The sequence below is a fragment of the Danio rerio genome, chromosome 11, assembly GCF_052040795.2.
Source record: "Danio rerio strain M-AB ecotype USA chromosome 11, GRCz13ab, whole genome shotgun sequence".
Classification (NCBI taxonomy): Eukaryota; Metazoa; Chordata; class Actinopteri; order Cypriniformes; family Danionidae; genus Danio; species Danio rerio.
The window spans coordinates 10,937,663-10,958,707 of record NC_141031.1 but is presented as its reverse complement, the minus strand read 5'-3'; the positions used below and the strand labels follow the sequence as shown (position 1 = coordinate 10,958,707).

The 21,045-nt window shown below is 37.2% G+C and overlaps 1 protein-coding gene across 32 annotated transcripts in view; it reads left to right on the top strand.

Annotated features, from left to right (window-relative positions):
* mcf2l2 (MCF.2 cell line derived transforming sequence-like 2) overlaps positions 1-21,045 on the top strand; it is a 194,993-nt gene that overhangs the window by 26,818 nt on the left and 147,130 nt on the right. For all 32 annotated transcript variants that reach the window (XR_015502379.1, XM_087273338.1, XM_087273326.1 and 29 more), the window contains exon 2: positions 17,357-17,440. Coding sequence is in view for 31 of the 32 variants with exons in the window: in XM_087273338.1 (XP_087129464.1) it covers positions 17,357-17,440 (84 nt within the window). In the remaining variant the exon portion in view is untranslated. The remainder of the gene's footprint in view (positions 1-17,356; positions 17,441-21,045) is intronic.

Sequence of the window (21,045 nt, the reverse complement as noted above, 5' to 3'; positions counted from 1 at the left end):
ACACACCAGGCACACACACACTTCTGCATGTGGCTCTTGGGGAAAGTGCTTGTTTTTGCACAATTAGGCCAGTTGGCTAACTAAAAGCTGCTTTCTTCGTGCAATTGTAAAATGATTCTGAGTACGGATGTTTGGCACAAACAAAACATTAAGTCTCTGCACTGACAGTCCACACACAGTTTCTCTTTCTAATGGCTTGTTATTTGGTTGTTTTGTGTGACAGGTCTGTGATATCAATCATTAATTAATCTGATTCTGTCTAAGAGGCTGATTTGTGTTCATGTGTGGAGGCTTCCTTTTCTGTAGGAATGTGGATTTAGGGCCTACTCACACTATGCTATCTGAACCGTGCCCAGGCCCGTTTCCCGGCTCGTTTGAGAAGTGTGAGTGCTTTGAATCGGGCTCAGTCCTGGTTCACTGGGCCAGCCCTGGCCCGGTTAGAAGAGGTGTGCCTGAGCGTGATATACTTGGGCTTTGGCATGGTATGCAATAGTGTGAGTGCAAAGTGCGCCAGAGCCCGAAACTGAACGCCATATGTGACTTTTAAGGGACTGTTTCATATGGATTAATTAATCTTTTTTACTGTTCATTGAACGCAAACTGTCGTAGTACATTAAAGATGCAAACCCTTTACTGCACGACAGCTGCACCTTCAGCAAACCTCCTAATTCCTGCAGCACGAGGACTTTATGATTGTTTATGAGTGTCAAAGTGGCTGACTTGTTCGGCGAAATAATTGACCGCGTGTCACTGCATTTTAAACGACTAAACTGATATAATTAAAGAAATCTCCACTGTGCTGCTGAGCGAGAGCGCTCACTGAACAGCCCATCATTGATGCAGTAAGCGTGCTCAGACCCGAATGTAATGTGAGTGCAGGCCATCGGTGGAGACGAGAGGGGGGACAAGCGTGCTTTGGCCCGGTTCAAGGCAACTGTACATAGTGTGAGTACGCCCTTAGAGACTGTATACTGGAATTTGTGACATTTCACCCAGAAATAAAACTTAAAGGATCAGTTATTTTTATATTTTTAAAATGTGTATGATTTTTTTTTTCTGCGAGCATAGATGATGATTAAATCTCTTTTTTATTGATTATTATTATTATTATTAAAATGATTAGTATAAACATGAAGTTAAATATATTCTTTTTTATATATCCGTGTCTCAAAAAAATCAAAGCAAAATTAATTCAGTCAGAATTCCATCAAAATAGCGCCAACTTTAATTGTGTTTTGTAATTAGATTGCAAATAGATGAAATTATGTGATATACGTTTTCAACCTCACCTGATTTATATCACTGCATTTCCTTGTTAAACAATGATAACCCCATTATTGACAGAATTCTTCAATTTTATTATTTGAAAACTAAATCAGTATGCACTGAAATAAAGCATTGCTTACATGTTGGAGTCATTAATTGTCAGACTCCCGTGCAATCTGTCGGACAGTACCATGGGTGCGTGGTGAGTCTTCTTTGCTTGGTACCATGTTTCCAACAGTGGTGATATGATTAACAGTACGGGCAGTGCGTGGACAACCAATTCCTGCCATGTTTATATTTATGGCAGTTATTAATGTTTTAGTTTTAAGGTTTGCTGTTTTTAACTTATTTTTTTTTCTATAGTGTAATGTTTGGTGAAGTGTATCGAATCTGATTAGGGTCAATAGCATAACAAATCAATACATGATGGTTAAAGATTGTATATAAATGATGGTAAAACACATTCTGAGGCTTATCCAAACTACTGCTTTGAAATAGATGCCTACAGTGAAGTACATGAGTGTTGTGAGCACTGGGATTTCCTCTCCTACTTTCAGTCATTTCTTTAGGGGAAACATGAAAGATTGTGGGATTGTGTGCCATAAAATATTCAGATCCCATTTGTGAACAGCAGAGCCCTTGATAAAGCTTTACTGCAACCACCGACCTTCTTGTCGAACGTTATTAAGCTCAAAGGGCTTTCATTTTACCGTCATTTTATTTTGCTGTCTTAAGAGCATTAAATCATGGAGATCAGAGGCAAAGGCTCAGGACAATGGACTGGATGTCCTGTAAACGCCTCTTAAAAATGTCTGCCATTGGGATTCAAACAGAATATTTACAGCTACACTATGTACAAACCCCCACCCCCCAGGTCCGCTGACCAGTCTGTGGTGATAAAAACTGTTCTTAGAGACTCAAATGATGTTTTTGAATGTGCTAAAGTTTTAAAATCTTATTATCATGGTAATATAAAGCAGAGAAAAGCTGAAAGTCATCAAAGCAAAGCAAGCGCACTAAAGTATATGCTAATGAGAGATGAGGGCAAGGTGGCACGAAAATAATGGAGCTTTTATCATGCCACAGTAATACATTAGGCATGTATATACAACTTCAACAGATCTACAAATTCTTTATATTCTTCTGGAGAAAACAAGTGTAGACATGGGAAATACAAACAGTGGGTTATTGAGCGGAGTCTAAACAGATCTAAACTATCCCTTCTTAGCATTTTTGTCTTGATTTTATTAAATGCCAATACATTTTTGTCATAGTTTTTATTAATCCAAACTGGTTTCATGTACAGTAATTATTGCCTTGTAGTTTAAGTCAGTGAAATGATATGACAAATTATTCATCAGTTAAAAAACACAGGTTAAAATTTGGTTGTTTTCTAAGTTTCTCATGAAGTGTCCACTGGAGATTCTGGTTTTCAAAGACCCCCTACAGCCGGGATTGGTTTACATGATGTTATGCAGCAGTGTCCCCTGTTTGACTTCACTGAACTCAAGTGAAACCGTGAAATGCATCAGAAAGAGGAAGATGAGCCCTCTGAGAGCTGATTTGTGGTTTCTGTTCCAGCGAGTGCTGATTGAGCGTGTTGAAGTTTGTTTTGGGTCAACACATAAGGTCTTTCTAAACCAGTGGAATGAGAAGTATCAGGGTCATTGACTTAAGAGAGTCTGGATGTTATTTGGACGGTAATTGTTTCTCACTGGGACATAAGGGATGTCCACAATTTACAGTAGTTGGGGATTTTATTGCCATTATAATCTACAATGTCTTGTGTTTTTTTTCTCATGAGCTGCTTTAAAATCCCCATCCATCAAGGTCATGTGGTGATTTAATTGCCATTTAAATCCACATAAGTTTCTAAATGAGATCGATCAATTAGTATTGTTGTACATACCTTTTGGCTACTGTTGTGCTTGCACTTTGTAGTAATTTGCATCAATAAAGTGGCATCTTGTGCACAATTGAAATTGCACTCGTTGGACTGAAAGCATTCCCAGACTTAAGAACAGAGAACTTTGAAGGGTTTAATGTGTTTTAATAATAGAAAAAAATAGCTTATCAGTGTTACAGGTTCTTGTACCAATGTCATCCAACTGTGAACTGTCATCTAAATTACATTAGTGACGCAATTTTGCATGCTTCGGTCATTTATTCTGGTTATATTGCATTAGACTAGAACAGCTGTTTTACAAAACAACCAAGGCACGTCAACAAAAGCCTTTTATTTTGTGGAAAACAGTGATCAAAATGTCAAAATAGCAGTGGTTGTAGCACAAAGAAAATTTCTGAAGGTGACAATTAAAAAATGAGTAGGAAGGGTACAGGCTGTTGCACACTGGCTCATTGTGAAAACACCCCCCCTATATACATTTCTGGAGAGTGTGACATATGTAGCCAGGACTACGTATGGCTGCAATTCATCTTTAAAATGAATACTACGGAGCAGTATGACGCCGCCAACGGCTTCTGTTTTTTCTCACTCTATAAGCAGACCACTTATCTCTGTGTGGACGGCTTTTCCAGTGACCAGTTTGCCCAGTAGCTCACCATGCACGTAGATGGACTGAAAGGAGTTGACTGCGATGACAGGGCTCTAGTCCAGTGAAGAAAAATTCCAGAAAGCAGATAAAACAAAAATAATGGCGAAAAGTAATATAACCAAGTAAATAACAGGGTGAAAACATGGTAAGATCTGAAACGTGGTAAAAATCAGACAAGGTGCATTTCCTTTGCTTGATTGCTTTTGAAAACTATTTCGGTTGGGTTCAAGAAAGAAGGTGAGCAGGTCAGTTGGTGCTTTTGAAAACACTATCGGTTGGGTTTAGGGAAGGGGGTGGGTGGGGGTATCGGTCAATCAGTCAGTCCACATCGGCCTTTGGTGGATTTACACAAGAACAGCAGGCCACTCATGAGAGAAATTTGAGATCGGAAAAAATGTACACATGACCTCTAGTGGATTCGCGCAAACGAAATTGGCAAAAACACGTACCTCCTGGGATGTATTTTACAACCTCCAGAAATGTATATAGGGTATGTATCAATAATGAGCTTGGTTGGGCAATTGCTTGTCACTAGTCTCTTCCAGACATCACTAGTCTATCACAATTTCTTATAGGACATGACTAATCCCTCACAGCCTCTTGCAGGAGATCACTGTAAAAACTAACCATAAGATTTATGGTAACAAAAAGGCAGCTGTGGTTGTTGGAATTTCACCATTAAAATAGACTAGAAATGTCAATTAAATGTCTAAATATTATGGTAAATGATCATAATTTGTTTGTCACACACCAATGTTTTGAAGTACTAACATCTACAAAACTTAACTTTGTGACACAGACAAAAACACATCCGTGTGGATAAGAAAGTCTCATGTGAACCCATGAACCAATGCTCATCACAAATAACTTTTTCTCAGAACCAGAGGCAAGTTAAGGCAAGTTTATTTATATTGCACATTTCATACACAGTGACGATTCAAAGTGCTTTACATTAAACAGGAATAAAAGAGACAATTATAAGACAAATAATAAAAATGATTAAAAAAAACAGATAAAACAAATAAAGATGTTTCAAAACGGGTTATAAAAGAATGAAAAACATAATAGCGTTATCTGTCAGACGTAGCACAGTGCTCATTCAGTAAAGCCACAGCTAAACAGATGTGTTTTCAGTCTTGATTTGAATGTGCCTGATGTTGGAACACATCTGATCCTTTCTGGAAGCTGATTCCAGCAGCGAGGGGCGTAGTAACTGAAAGCTAATTCACCCTGCTTTGACTGAACTCTTGAAATTTCTAGTTTATATGATCCTAAAGATCTGAGTGATCTGAAGGTTTGTATTCAGTGAGCATATCTGTAATGTATTGAGGTCCTAGGTCATTTAGTGATTTATAGACAAGTAATAATAATTTAAAATCTATTCTGAATGTAACTGGGAGCCAGTGTAAAGACCTGAGGACAGGTGTGATGTGCTCTCATTTACTGGGGCCCCGTTTACACTAATGCGTTTTAGTTTGAAAACGCATAAGTTTTGCTACGGTTACGCCATCCGTCCACACTACGCCGGAGTTCTCGAGCGCCAAAAACGGAACGTTTCGAAAACACTGGAGAGGCCGTTTTCATTCTGAAAGCTGCTGCTACGTCTCAGTGTGGATGATGGAAAACGGAGACATCTGAAAACGGAGGCGGGGCTGCAGACATTCGCCTCTCTGATTGGGGCTTTTCCTCAATATTAAGGAGCCTAACACACACAGTTCAGTCCTTCATCTTCTTCGTGTAAGTTAAAACTTCGCAAGTTTGATCATGGCTGCAGTCTCTTCTTTTCAGTTTGATATGGAAAACAGACTATACCGAGGACACGGGTAAATCTTCAAAGGGAACAGTGTACTGTATAACTTCATTCACATCACCCTGGCTACGTTGTTTCACTTTCTCAACAATAAAATGTAAACATAATATAAGGAACTGCCTATTTTCATTTTAATATTAACAACTTAACGGACAGCAGAAATGTTGAGGCGTCGTGCTGCATATATGAGCGTCATCTTTACTGTGTGGATATTTATAACAAAACAAAGCCGATAACAACTGCCTCCTTTTAATTTCAGTGAAAATACGAAACCCTCTCTTTTGCTGAATATCAGTTTTAATAATCGATAATGGCCATCTTAAAAGTATAACATACAATAAGTTTATACATTATAGGAAATAAAGGCAAGCGATCAGTCAATATCCAGAATGTACGTGGTTACATTAATCATTAACTTATCTTTGCGCTCAGCCATAAACACGTTAGCTGTGAACAAGTAATAAATTACAGTGACTAAAGTCAGGGAATATGTTGTTAGATACAGACAACAAGATGAATGAAATATCACGTTTAATAAATATAGTGAGATTAGATCCAGCGAGAGATGCTTGATAAGAAGTCCGACTAGCACAGCTCTCATCTGGGTAGTTTGGCTGCAGCGCTTGCCTGAGAGTGTCTGTGTGGTCACGTGATGTGCGTTTTCAGCGTTTTGGTGTGGACGGAGAGCAGTTCAGAAACGCTGGGTAAAACGCGAGTGTGGACGCCGATCGTTTTCATTCTAAAACGCCGTTTTAAAACTAAATGGCACTAGTGTAAACAGCTCAGAATCCTGGTCGCAGCGTTCTGAATGAACTCTAACTGTTTGACTGTCTTTTTGGGAAGGCCTGTGAGGGTATGAAAAGAAACATACTAATATATAGATGGTGCTCAGTGTCATTTGTTCTACTAAACACCATCATGTTAACACACATAAAGATAAAGTAATGCAACAAACATTTTTTGTCAACATTAGGTGTAACATAAATCTCTAATGTTCATAACTCAAGAGAAAAGCTAAAATGAAACACAATACCGCCAAAAAATAAATAAATAAATAAAATAAATAAATAACACCTAAGAAGTGTCATAAAGGCAACTGGGAAAGTGAATTAATGTTTTTTTTTTTCACTGAATATATTAAGAAAACATACTATTAAAAAGGTTATAGATTTTTATTATAGCATTTTTATACTTTTTTTTTTAACCATTAAAATCACTGTCATTTTTAGTAGAGTAGTCTCTCACAGGACATCACTAGTCTCTCACATCTCTTACAGGACATAATTAATTTTTTTCAATAAATATGTATATCAGAATAGTTTTATTACTGATAAAGCAGCACAAATAAGTCTATTTTTGCAAACATAAAGCTGCATATTATTAAGCTGTCAATCACAGAACAATGTGCTCTTATTAACTCTAGTGTTCTCTTTGTTCCACATTTCTGCTGTGCAGTCTTTTGCATACTAGTAGAGGTACAGTATATGTTCAGCTCTCCAGCCTTAGGCTTATTCAGTCCTTTCATGCCCCTCATTGTGTTCTAATTTTGGCCGCAGTGTTCTCCACTTCATGAACTCCTCACTGCATGTGAATGCAATCAGTGTTGAGCTCAATGTGTGAGTTAGTGTGTTTAGCAATTGCTGACTGTAAATGAGTTTAACTTATTGATTCTGACATTCTGACCCATGGGTGATGCTGGAACAGAAGAGGCCGTTGTCTGGCTGGGACAGCACAGGTGATTGACACTTGATCATCTGACCGTTAAACTCCTGCTGATGGGATGAGTGATTAATGAGCTTTGTAATTACCCAGACAGATTGGACGAAGGCCCATTCGTCATCCATTGGTAACCAGATACTTGTATTAGGTTAACAGGACCTAGTGACCCATTAAATACAGACCTAGACAACTGAGATAATATGTCTTATAGACAGCAGAAACAAAGACTTTACATAAATGTGTGTGTGTTCTAGGGATGACCAATATTTTATTGTTTGTAGTATAATAGAAATTCTATAATGATGAATGATGAACTTTACATTAGTAGTACGTGTGCAGTTTTGTGTGCTTGAGCCTGTTTACAAAACAGATTTATTGACAAATTTTCACTCTAAATTCCCTTCATAATGTCAGTCGAGTGTTTGAAATGACACCTTTTTGGTAACACTTTACAATAAGGGTGTATTAGTTGAGCGATGTGGGCAAAATATTAAATCCCGGTTATTTTAGGAGGAATATTTTAGGAGGAAGTGTCTATATATTCGGTTTTAAGCATGTGTAAATAACTTGAAACATTCACAAATCTTTTTGTGAGTGCGCTATTTGAGATGTAGAATGCAGGGAAAGTGGCCACATCGAGAGACACTGCAGAGCTGCTGAAGATTTAGGGTGTTTTTAGGGGTTTGACTGATAAATATGAATTTGTAGCTTAATTGTAACTGTGCCAAACAGTATTTCCTGTTGTTTACATCCTTGTTTATATCCTTGCTACAAATTACTACAACAAACTGTTAACACTAGGCAATGTGCATGTAATAGATCAATTTTAACAATTTAAAATACTTACAGGTTGTGGCTCACAGTCCTAATATGATTGGAGCTGCTTGTTGTTTGAGGAGTTTTTAGTCGAATCCAGCACTGAACTGAGAAAAATTTTGGCTGTCCTTTGCCAAATACAAGCTATATGTTTGTTATAATTTTCTGGAACATAATTAAAACTAAACTGTAAGCACTTCCCTTTTTGTGTTGTGTCATCTGACAGCCCAAATACAGAAACAGAATGAGCTCTGTGGAAATAGCAGTGTTTGGGTGACATTTTAGCTTTCTCTGCTTTAACATTACAGCGCCTCTGGCCCCTTTGCTGCATGGGGTATTTGTGTGTGCTGAATGTGCGTGGGGTGAAACCTGAAGCATTTTTGATCTCACTAGCCCGAATGTACTTTTTTTCTGCGTTAGTTAGCAGGAACAAATAATGAAAAAAAGTGAATAACTCATTAGATAATGTTGAAGTAGTGCACACTTTACAATAAGGTTCCTAATTTCATTAACACATGTTTTGTTAATGATAAATCATGTTAATAAATGGTTAACAGGCATGGATAACATACAAGTTGAAGCCAAGCTTTCCACTTTAACACTTCCACTCCAAAGCCGGCATGTTATTCAGTTGTTCACTGTTAGTTTATGTGAACTAATGCATTTACTAACATTAACTAATACACCCTTATTGTAAAGGGTTATCAATTACCTATAAAATTGATAGTTTTATAGTATTCAATACAGTGATGAAGACTAAGTTAGCATTGCATTACTAGGGTTCAATGCTAAGGACATTTTCTACTGGCCCGACTGGACCAGCGGTTCAGATTTTTACTTGCCCTGCCAAACTTGTCACTGGTCCCACCAAAATAAATAAATCAAAAAATTGCTATTTCTCAGCCACTATTTTAAATAATGTATCAAAAATAATGTTAGGAATCTAGAATTGAAATATTTTTAAAATGTTAAAATATTTAGCAGTAAAATACAGCAGTATGGATGTGCAGGTATTTTATTGCAAAACAAAAGGTGGTGGACCTAAAAGTGACGTAAAACTATGCAAAACATCTGTCATATTCACCAGCGAACAACCACCAGATGTCGCTGGTAAACACACACACACTTAGAACTACACTTTTCCTGGACTACGTTTTCATACATGCACTTCTCCCTGACACCCATGCTCATTCACCTAACTTGATTGCATTCACCACCTGAACCTTGTCATAGACTGAACTCTCACAGCTGTAACCACCCACACAATGATTATTTGGACTATTTAAACCCCTCTTTTCCACACACATGTTGCCAAGTCTTGTTTATCTATAAGGTGACATTACAATGCGTTATCCTGGTCTTGGTTTCCCGTGTTTCGATCTTAGCCTTGTTTATCCAGTTCTCCTGTTTAGCCACCTGCCTTCTGACCCTTCGCCTGTGTTTGACTACGATTCTGGACTGCCTGTATAGATCTGTTTGCACCTGTGTTGACCATTGCTTGCCTGACTTCGAATAAACCTGCATTTGGATCCTACCTTCTGTTGTCAGTGTCACTCCCCGTCGTTACAACATCACTTCATTTTTTTGTTGTGTTTTACCCATGTAAATATCTGTTTCCACAACGTTAGAAACATTCGTTTTCTTTTAGCCCCAATAATTTGATGCTGCTGTCATGTTGCCATCTCTTCGCTGTACTGGTTTTTATCAGGTTGTGGAAAAAAATTACGTTCTCACAACATCCAATCAGAACAAAAAAGCATTATGGTGTTTACGACTTCACAGAAAAGGTAGCATTCAAAGACTAAAAAGCACAAATTGTTTCTCGATTCTAAGACTGTATTTGCAAGCATTTACAAATAGTCGCAGGCAAATTAAAATTTTGTGACAAGGCAGCACTGATCGGGGCAGTAACGATTCTCTCTACTGTCCCAAACATCTTTCACGCTGGCCCCGATCCATTGGGCAGTCCTTATTACTTTAGGGTTATAAAATAATCCATATATTGCAGTAAGTGTTTGATTGTTATCTTCATGTTATCCTCTTTTCACTCCTGCAGTGATAGCTGATAACCTTCAAAGTATATTTTTAAACTGCTTCAGCACATCAGTTTGTGTATTTTATACAACCCTATAAAGCCTGACTAGCTATTTCAAAGAATTAAATGCTTTGTTTCCAGTGAGAACTTGTTCATGCTTTTATCAGCAGCAGGGTGGATTACTGTAATAGATTCCTCACTGGCCTTCCCAAGAAAGCCAGTCAGACAGTTTGCAGATCATCCATAGCGCTGCTGCCAGGTGACCAGAACCAGAAAATCAGAGCACATCACACCTGTCTCAGGTCTTCACACTGGCTCTCAGTTACTTTCAGAATAGATTTTAAAGTATTATTACTTATCTATCAATCACTAAATGGCCTAGGACCTCAATACATTACAGATATGCTTACTGAATCCAAACCGATCACTCAGATCTTTAGGATCAAATAAACTAGAAATTTTAAGAGTTCAATCAAAGCAGGGTGAATTCGCCTTCAGCTACTACGCCCATGTCATCGTGTTTGATTGTGGTTGAGCTCTGCAGGATAGCGCTCATCCTGGAGCTGTTTTTTATAATAAAATATGAAAAGTAATCCTAATTTTCTAATTATACAGAACTTTTTTGTGTTCATTGTGCATACATATAAATTATTGTCATTAATATCTTTAACACAATACATAGCAGAACATTTCGTGATATAGTTCCATATATAGTATGTATCGCACATCTCCTCTGGGTTTTATGTGACCATGCTAGCCAACAATATTCAGTTCTCCATTGATTAATGTAGTTTTTAAGCTGGTGCACAATGGGAAGGAAAGGCGCAGAAAGGCCATACAATGCCTGATCCGAACACGCTAATGTTTAGGGAAATGTGTCTACTTGGTACATAAACATAGTTGTTCTCTCAGGCTGTTCATGTTCAGTGCAGCTGGACTCCAAACCATGTGATCCCCCATGTTTTTTTAAAGCTTTGCCGCATGGAATACATCTCACTCAAAACTTCCTTTTCATCTGTATCACTTCTTCCAGATGCTCACTGGAGACTTTTTGCTAAAAGCTGCTACGGTTCTCTCAGTTCTCCATGGAGGAAGACTGTAAGTACTGTTGCTGGAAAAAGTGAAGGGAACCTTTTAGTGTCAACCCAAAAATATCAACCTCTCTCTAGTTTTCATCAAATGACAATGATCAAACAATCTAAAGCAGTCATAAGTGGGAGACTCATTTCCCTTTCGATTTATTGACGTCCTGAGTCAAGCTTTTCTCTGTTTTTGAAACAAGGCCAGAGTATTTAAAGCACCTCACATCATATGCACCGTCCTTGGGTTGTTTTGATCAATACTAATACTATTCTGAATCAGCTTTATGAAATATGATCTTATTCTGTGAAGCTTTGGGAAAACAAGACTGACTGTTATGTAAGGAAACTCATCATGCACTCTTGAAATCATATTGAGAAACTCAACAGTTACTCATCCTGCTCTCAGAAGGGCTTCTGGACAATTTTGGATGATATAGCTATATGAAACTTTCCACAACGTGCCAGCTTTATAAAACAGCTGTGCTGAAATGACTTAGTTTTCCTTTGCATTTTTTTTAAAAATTGAAGCATGGAACCTTCTTGTCTTTCATTGGTTGACAGATAGCCACACCCCCAAACCTCTTCTCTTTGAAGTGTGTCTGGATAAATTTGGACGATGCAGCTCTATAAAATCCTCTGAAATGTGCCAATGCACCAAAACAGCTGTTCTGAAATTGTTCAGTGCTTCTTTTCTCTTATTTTTTTCTCAGAATCCAGACAGTTTTCTTAGTGTGGAACCCTTTTGTGTTTCATTGTTCAGCAAACAGATAGCCGTGCCCCTAAACTCAATTTTATTTTTACGTTTACATTTAGGCAATACATACAAAAGGCAAGACATACAAAAAATAATTATATAAAGGAATTGTTAGTGCTCAGAGAATTAGTTCGAGTAAGGAACAGGGAGTGTTTTTATTTATTTATTATTTATTTATTCATTTTTTATTTATTTATTTATTTATAATGTTTGATATTAAAAAAATTGTTTACACTTTTCCTGGGAGTAAACCTTCTATATAACACTATAGGAAAAAAAATAAACAAAATTAAAGACCCCCTGAAAATGTCTTAACTCACTAGAGGTAGTTTTTAGGCCCTAAAAAGTCTTATACTGAAATATTGTGTTGTAGGTCTTAAATCCTTTTTTTATCATGTCTTAATGTCCTTTGTTCATGTATAGCTATCCAATCTTGCCATTAACACCCATACAATCACCAGCAATCTCAATATAACTTTTAACTTTTTATTTAAAAATAGCATTTAATTAATTTTCTTGCAGTAACATTTGTTTAAAAGTTCTTTCTTTATTTACCGCTGAGGATATTGATGTGACCTAGCTCTTTCATTATTAAATTATTATCATTGTATTATTAAATGTATTAAATTATAATCATTTTTTAAGTGAAAATCTTTTCCAACTTTGATATGCAAGAAAAATCCATTTTAGCCCTGTATAAGTCATTCATTCATAATAGTCTTAACATGTCTTAATGTTTTAAATTTAACTTGGTGAAACCTGCAGAAACCCCGAAAATGCTCAGTTTCTAGGAATCTTTTGGCTTTAAGTAAAATGCTAGTACTTGTTTTATTTTATAAAGGTCTGGTAGGAATTAAAAAAAAAAATCAATAAAAAATTTTTAGACAACTAAATAAAAAGATCACGACTAGTCAGAAATTGTAAGTTTTTGGGATTTGTTGTAAATGAGCATCAGGTTTATTCCATTAAACACTGATGTATTACTACTAAGTATTAGCCCCTTTCACACAGTGATACCGGTAAATATCCGGAAAATTTCTGGAACGACTTTACTGGTATATTCAAAAAAGCGCTGTTCACACAGGCGAGGACGTTACGGAAATTTTCCGGAAAAGAGCATTCACACATCCATTCCAAAATACCGGTAAATTCTGACATCATTTACCACAAATGAGCTTTAAACGGCTGCGCTTGTATTTGTAAACATTTGACTAAATTACAAACTCTGTGGATGATCAATATTGTGAACAACTTTCGCAGGATCTCTTTCGCATGTCGAGATGTTCATAATATGTGCGTGTGCAGGGGCTCACAGGCTGTTTCACAGGCACACGCAAAGCTTGAAGGTAAACAAACAACGGCTTATCATAAGCATCTCATCGATGATTATTTACACAGTTGGCATTAAGAAGAACATATAAACGTGATCTGACTAACTTCTAGCAGCTAAATGTATCTAGAAAAATATTCAAAGGCTTTTATTCTCATAAACCGCGCGGACGTAAATACGTCTGACTGTTGTGATTGGCTAAAGCAGACGTCTCACGTCAGCACGTTCTAGACGTGCACGCGCTTATTCCGTCAATCTTCCTTCTGCGTTCACACAGCGCAGCATTCTGGCAAATTGCCAGTAATGTTACAACTTCTCTTTCCGGAAAATAGCCAGAACGAATTTACCGGTATTTTCAAAAAGGACCTGTTCACACATACAACCTTTCCGGAAAATTGCCGGTAATTTTCCGGAAAGGTCTGTATGTGTGAAAGGGGCTATTGTGTTGTCTAAAAATGAATATAAACATCTGAAGATTTACCACCTTTTTGTTTTTTCACAAAAAAAGAGAAGCACATGACATTAGCAGTTTACAGGATAAAAAACAGCTCATTTTCATAACTCTGTGTTACTAATATTTGTCTCATACATGAAGCTGTTGTTAATGTAAAATATTTTAACATCTAAAATCATCTCTTTAAATTAGAACAAGGAATTTGTGGTCTGTTTTTCTCTACATGACTACCTTTCCTTCCGGACTTGTGTGGGTCAGAGTGGGATTTGTGGTTTAGTTTGACCATTAGCCTGTTCCAGTGAGCACAGAGGGCAGTGGATCATGAGTCTGCATGAACCCTGTTTTTGTTTTATTTGCATGCGTGCTTAAGCCTGTAACTAACAGCAGTTTTCTCTGCCCTGTGGAGTTTAATCTCTTGGCATGCCAACCATCATCTGCCCTGCTATGAAAACCTCATTCTACACGATGCTTTAAAAAACAACAACAAAGAATTTGCTGTTGTTCAGTGCCCTTTTCAAGATGTAAATGCATTGCTGAAGTTTATATCATTAATAAGTTATGTGACTTTTAACGTATAACCATATTTATATATATGGACCCCATTTTGCCTTAAAAATTGCCTTAGTCCTTCATGGTATAGATTTATCAAGGCACTGGAAATATTCATCAGAGATTTTGGTCTATATTGACATGATAGCATCATGCAGTTGCTGCAGATTTTGCCAGATTGAGATCTGATGACTGTGGAGGCCATTTGAGTACATAAAGGGATGGACATGGTCAGCAACAATACTCAGCTAGACTGTGGCATTGACACAATGCTCAATTGGTACTAATGGGCCCAAAGTGTGCCAATAAAATATCCCCCACACCATTACACCACCAGCAGCAACAGCCCGAACTATTGATACAAGGCAGGGTGGATCCATGCTTTCATATTTTTAATGCCAAATTTCAACTCTACCATCTAAATGTCGCAGCAGAAATCGAGAGTCATCAGACCAGGCAGCATTTTTCCAGTCTTCTATCCTCCAGTTTTGGTGAGCGTGTGCTAATTGTAGCCTCAGTTTCCTGTTCTTAGCTGACTAGAGTGGCACCCTGTGTGATCTTCTGCTGCTGCAGCCCATCTGTCTCAAGGTTGGACATGTTGTGTGTTCAGAGATGCTCTTCTGGCATTTGCGTCAACAGAACTGCCACTCACTGGATATTTTCTCTTTCTTTATACAATTCTCTGTAAACCCTAGATGGTTGTGTGTGAAAAACCCAGGAGATCAGCAGTTTCTGAAATACTCAGACAAGCCCATCTGACACCAACAACCATGCTACGTTTGAAGTCACTTAAATCACCTTTTTTTTTCCCATTCAGATGCTCGGTTTGATTTGCAGCAGGTCGTCTTGACTATGTCTACGTGCCTACGGGTGTCGGCGACAAACCTGTCAGCGAGTCAAAATTATGCAGTCTGAATTCGGCATAAGTGAATCAAAAATGCATTTTAAAGTTGTCCTAGGACAAGAATGGGTGCTGTTCAATAGTTTTACGACAACTTTAATGAAAAGCGATGATACAATTCAAATGTTGACTACTCTAAATGGCACAATTTATTTTGTCACATTACAATGCATCACTAATGTGTGAAATTTTTATTTAATGTTAATTTTACGTAACCTATGTGCCCATATATGTAATGTAGGATCAAACCTGTTAGCATCAGGACATGGACACACTGGGGCACTTTTTTTTTTTACATTTCAGTGTTTACAAATAATCATAAGGGTGTCAAGTGACAAAGGAATGAGGATTCCTATGCAGTTTTATTAAGAGTCATGGTCAGACAGGCAATGATCAAAAACAGACACAAACAGGTACAAACAAGGCAATCCAGAGGAGTCGTCAGGTAGATGATCGAAATAGGCGGTAGACAGGGTAAATGATAAAACAGAGCAAGGGCCAAAACATGTAGAAACTACCAGGGAACGCTTTGTAATGTTACAGGGTGCTAACCTAACAATATTCAGCAATGAGTGTCAAAGTGAGCCGTGTATATGTGAGTGTAATCAGTACATAAGTAGCTACAGCTGTCTGAGTGTAATCAAAGGAGACTTGGTACAGGTGTGTGTGTGTGGTGCATGACAGGGCTTGTAGTTCATATGAAGACAGGATTGTAGTCCGTGTGAATGTGAATGTTCTCCAGGGATCTATGAGGGTTAAATTGCTGGTGATCGTGACAACAACCCAAAAGCAGCCATTGTAGTTAGTTGTTTTTCAATGGAAAGCTTTTGTGTAAAAAAAATTCAATGGAAATTTGTGTAAGTTGTACAGAACACGCTCGGATATGGAGTACATACAGTACAGTATCATTGTAATAACAAGACACAAACACATTCATTTCTGTACATCACGGTTAATTTTGAAAGGTATAAATCTTCAGAACAACATCCCATAGAGCACATTTAGTCCAACAACACAATAGTGTTGAATTATTTTTGATTTATGTCACCATTTTTTCCAGGGCTCTGTTGTTTACTTTGTTTACTTGTGAGCAAAAACGGCGTTTTTGTATTAAAAGGCAATGTCATAGCTTACTATTTACTTTATAGCACTCTTATAGTTTATCAACATTTGGCATTATGGATGGATGTATGTATGTATGCAGGCTAATGTTGTTTTTGTTGGCTTTTTCTATTAATTTGTATGAAAACAAAGTCGTGTTAGTGTTTGTTTTCCACCGTCGGCAGGAGTGGTCCTGTATGATCCGGTCACTGTGACTTTCCTCTTGGGAAGTCTTTTGGCTTCTTATTGTAATTCATGTACATGTCAATGGCTGCGACTCCAAAGCCAGCTGATAACATCTGGTTTTCACATGCTCCTTGACGCACATTGTTCTTCCTGTAGAACACACTCCAAAAGGATGTGTGCGCTTCAAAATAATAAAAGAAAAAACACTCAAACCATGTTCATCTCTGTCAGCAAAGTTGTTCTGTGGTTTACAGCATCCTCTCTGTCAAACATGTTGAATAGTGGTTTCAGGACATTGAACATTCACTACTTTCTAACGTCAGCGCATCTTAAATGCATCCCAAAATGTGAGTTTTGTTTTTTAGCCCACAGCAAGTTTCCTCACAAGACTCAACAGAGTCTGATAAAGAGAAGTCAATGTTAATGCAGTCTTTTGTGGACATGTACAGAGACGCTTTTGTTCGTTTGCAGACTTCTTTGGGATTTAGGGTGACCCTCAGCAGATCAGTAGAGAATAGTAGCGCTCGAGTGCTCTTTTGTAAAGCCGAGGGCATAAAAGAATGGCTTGTTTGAAGGAGCGCTTCCCTGATGAACGGATACAAACCAGAGGCTCTGTTGATGGCTAAAGGTCATCTCTAAGGAAGCAGCTGTACAGGGGAAACTCCTTGCAGAGCAGACGGGCTTTCTGAAGGGTCGAGCTACTGATCAGACTTTTCAATCTTATCGATATCTTGAATGAAATCTTATCTGCCTGTTGCAGTTATTGTAATGCCTGTTTTTTTTATTCTCTTTCCACAGATGAGATTATGCAGCAGGAGATCAGGCCGTTGCTGGCTGTCGACATCATTGAACAACTTCACAGGCAGTTTGCTCTTCTTTCAGGTAAGAAACAAATAGTATTTGTACTTTAGGTTGGAGTTAATGATGCACAAAAACATATGCAGTCATAATTGTGTGTGTGTATATATATATATATATATATATATATATATATATATATATATATATATATATATATATATATATATATATAAAATGCTTCATACATTTCAGTTGCGGGTCTGCGCTCGCATGTGCATACTGGCCCTCAGACAGGACAGGTTGCTGATAAGTAACAGAGCAAAGTGTGGATGTGCTATAAGGATGTTCACTGAAAAAAACAGTCCAACAGAGACCTCAAGTTCTAGATGTATGCTTGTAGTTTCCTTGTTTGCTTTAGGTAAAGTTTTAAAATAAAATCAATTGTCCATAAATATTTATTTGCATTACGTTTTTGTGATCAAGCTCATAAAGTTTAATGAGCCTCTATCATGCATTATAGAAGGTCTTATTTTGGTTTTGTGGTCTCCAACAACAGGCTGATATGCATGGAGGGTCAAAAATCACTTTTATTGTCATATAAAATGCATTTATTTTTACCTAATTATCCTAATAACTCCAGTATGATTTGTTAAGTGATTCATTTGTTCCAAACCCTTTGCGTGACACTATTAGGTCTGGCAAAAAGTCGTGATTCTATAAAGTCTATCCCTGGCCAAACTTGACAAAGTCCCATACATTAATAGTCTTCACTTATCCTTCTTTTAGTTGCAAACGGCCAGCAAATCTCACGTTGCAGGGTAGGTTATTGTATCAATCATCAGAAAAATGACAAGAACAAGCACAGCACAAGTTTGGTTTGGCTGTACTGTGGTGTTTTGTGAAAATTAACTTCAACCCTTTATTTCTTAGAGCTCACTCCTCTGGCCATCTCTCAGTGATCATAATCTTTGTGTCATGATCATCCCCTACCCCCTCTCCGCTAGTGTCTGAAGGGAAGGGCACGTTCACTTTTTACCGGATCTGGTATATATAATCATATTTGGCGACATTGATAGGAGCAGGCAAAAAAATTCAAACACAGGACGAATCATTTATTTGACTCTGAGTTGACTTTTTTAATTGGGAATCAATATTTTTAAACACTGTGCACTGTCAGATGTAAACCTCAGCTGGATATTTTCATTCACTTAGAGTTATGATACACACGGCATGAAAGGTAATAAATAAAAAAAAAAAACATAATAAGGGATCTTTAATATCAAGATATCAGTATATATTAGTTATCATAATTTATTTTTTACATTTTATTGTTGCACTCCTAGTTGGCTTATGTTCTGTTAAAAGCATTGTATTTTCCTTCTCAATAGAACTTACTGTATTGATGCTTTTGAGCTTTTAGCTTTCTTGATGAAAGACATGTGGATTAGGTTTGTGTTTTGGTGATTATTTGATGTTAATTCTCATAAATCACAACATGTCTGTGCTGTTGTTCAGTTCCGTTCAGTCTCAGCTGTCCATTTTCTCAGAGGCTCATTAGTGTCTAAAAGCTGAAAAAAAAAACAAACAAAAAAACACGGTTTCTGCTGTTCCGTTTTCCCATGGTGCAATATACAGTACAATAATGAACTGAGAAATATCAATGAGTTTGTTGGTGACCATTTGTAAATCTCTGCTTGTAGTTTATGAACAGAGACCTCAAGTTCTAGATGTATGCTTGTAGTTTCCTTGTTTGCTTTAGGTAAAGTTTTAAAATAAAATCAATTGTCCATAAATATTTATTTGAATTTAGTTTTTGTGATCAAGCTCATAAAGTTTAATGAGCCTCTATCATGCATTACAAAAGGTCTTATTTTGGTTTTGTTGTCTCCAACAACAGGCTGATATGCATGGAGGGTCAAAAATCACTTTTATTGTCATATAAAATGCATTTATTTTTACCTAATTATCCTAATAACTCCAGTATGATTTGTTAAGTGATTCATTTGTTCCAAACCCTTTGCGTGACACTATTAGGTCTGGCAAAAAGTCGTGATTCTATAAAGTCTGTCCCTGGCCAAGCTTGACAAAGTCCCATACATTAATAGTCTTCACTTATCCTTCTTTTAGTTGCAAACGGCCAGCAAATCTCACGTTGCAGGGTAGGTTATTGTATCAATCATCAGAAAAATGACAAGAACAAGCACAGCACAAGTTTGGTTTGGCTGTACTGTGGTGTTTTGTGAAAATTAACTTCAACCCTTTATTTCTTAGAGCTCACTCCTCTGGCCATCTCTCAGTGATCATAATCTTTGTGTCATGATCATCCCCTACCCCCTCTCCGCTAGTGTCTGAAGGGAAGGGCACGTTCACTTTTTACCGGATCTGGTATATATAATCATATTTGGTGACATTGATAGGAGCAGGCAAAAAAATTCAAACACAGGACGAATCATTTATTTGACTCTGAGTTGACTTTTTTAATTGGGAATCAATATTTTTAAACACTGTGCACTGTCAGATGTAAACCTCAGCTGGATATTTTCATTCACTTAGAGTTATGATACACACGGCATGAAAGGTAATAAAAAAAATAAAAAAAAAACATAATAAGGGATCTTTAATATCAAGATATCAGTATATATTAGTTATCATAATTTATTTTTTACATTTTATTGTTGCACTCCTAGTTGGCTTATGTTCTGTTAAAAGCATTGTATTTTCCTTCTCAATAGAACTTACTGTATTGATGCTTTTGAGCTTTTAGCTTTCTTGATGAAAGACATGTGGATTAGGTTTGTGTTTTGGTGATTATTTGATGTTAATTCTCATACATCACAACATGTCTGAGCTGTTGTTCAGTTCCGTTCAGTCTCAGCTGTCCATTTTCTCAGAGGCTCATTAGTGTCTAAAAGCTGAAAAAAATAAAAAATAAAAAACGGTTTCTGCTGTTCCGTTTTCCCATGGTGCAATATACAATACAATAATGAACTGAGAAATATCAATGAGTTTGTTGGTGACCATTTGTAAATCTCTGCTTGTAGTTTATGAACTCAAGGTCGGTTCTGTGTGGAGTTTGCATGTTCTCCCTGCGTTCGCCTGGGTTTCCTCCGGGTGCTCTGGTTTCCCTCACAGTCCAAAGACATGCGGTACAGGTGAATTGGGTTGGCTAAAATTGTCCGTAGTGTATGAATGTGTGTGTGGATGTTTCCCAGAGATGGGTTGCAGCTGGAAGGGCATCCGCGGATTAATAAAGGGACTAAGCCGACAAGAAAATGAATGAATGAATGAATGAATGTTCTATTTATTCACTGTCAAGTAATTATAAACCTTTAAGAGCTTTATTCTTCTGTTGAACTATAAGGAAGAAATTTTGAAGACAGTAGCTATAGTAGGTAAAATGCTTATATTAAAATGTCTTCGTTTTTGTGTTCGATGGGAGAAAGAAACTTAAACAGGTTTGTAAGAAGTAAAGAGTGAATAAATGATACCAGAACTTTTACTTTTGGGAGAATATTGTTTCATGTCACACTTTTTAATGGCAAGAATATTAACAGTCATGTAAATATTTCCTGTAGTCTATGATTTTGTTTCTTTCCTTATTAGTGTCAAACAGCACCAGTCTTTTACTGCATCCAAAATCACACACTTCTCCTGTGTTCCCTTAGTGTTCAGTATCTGGTCTGGTC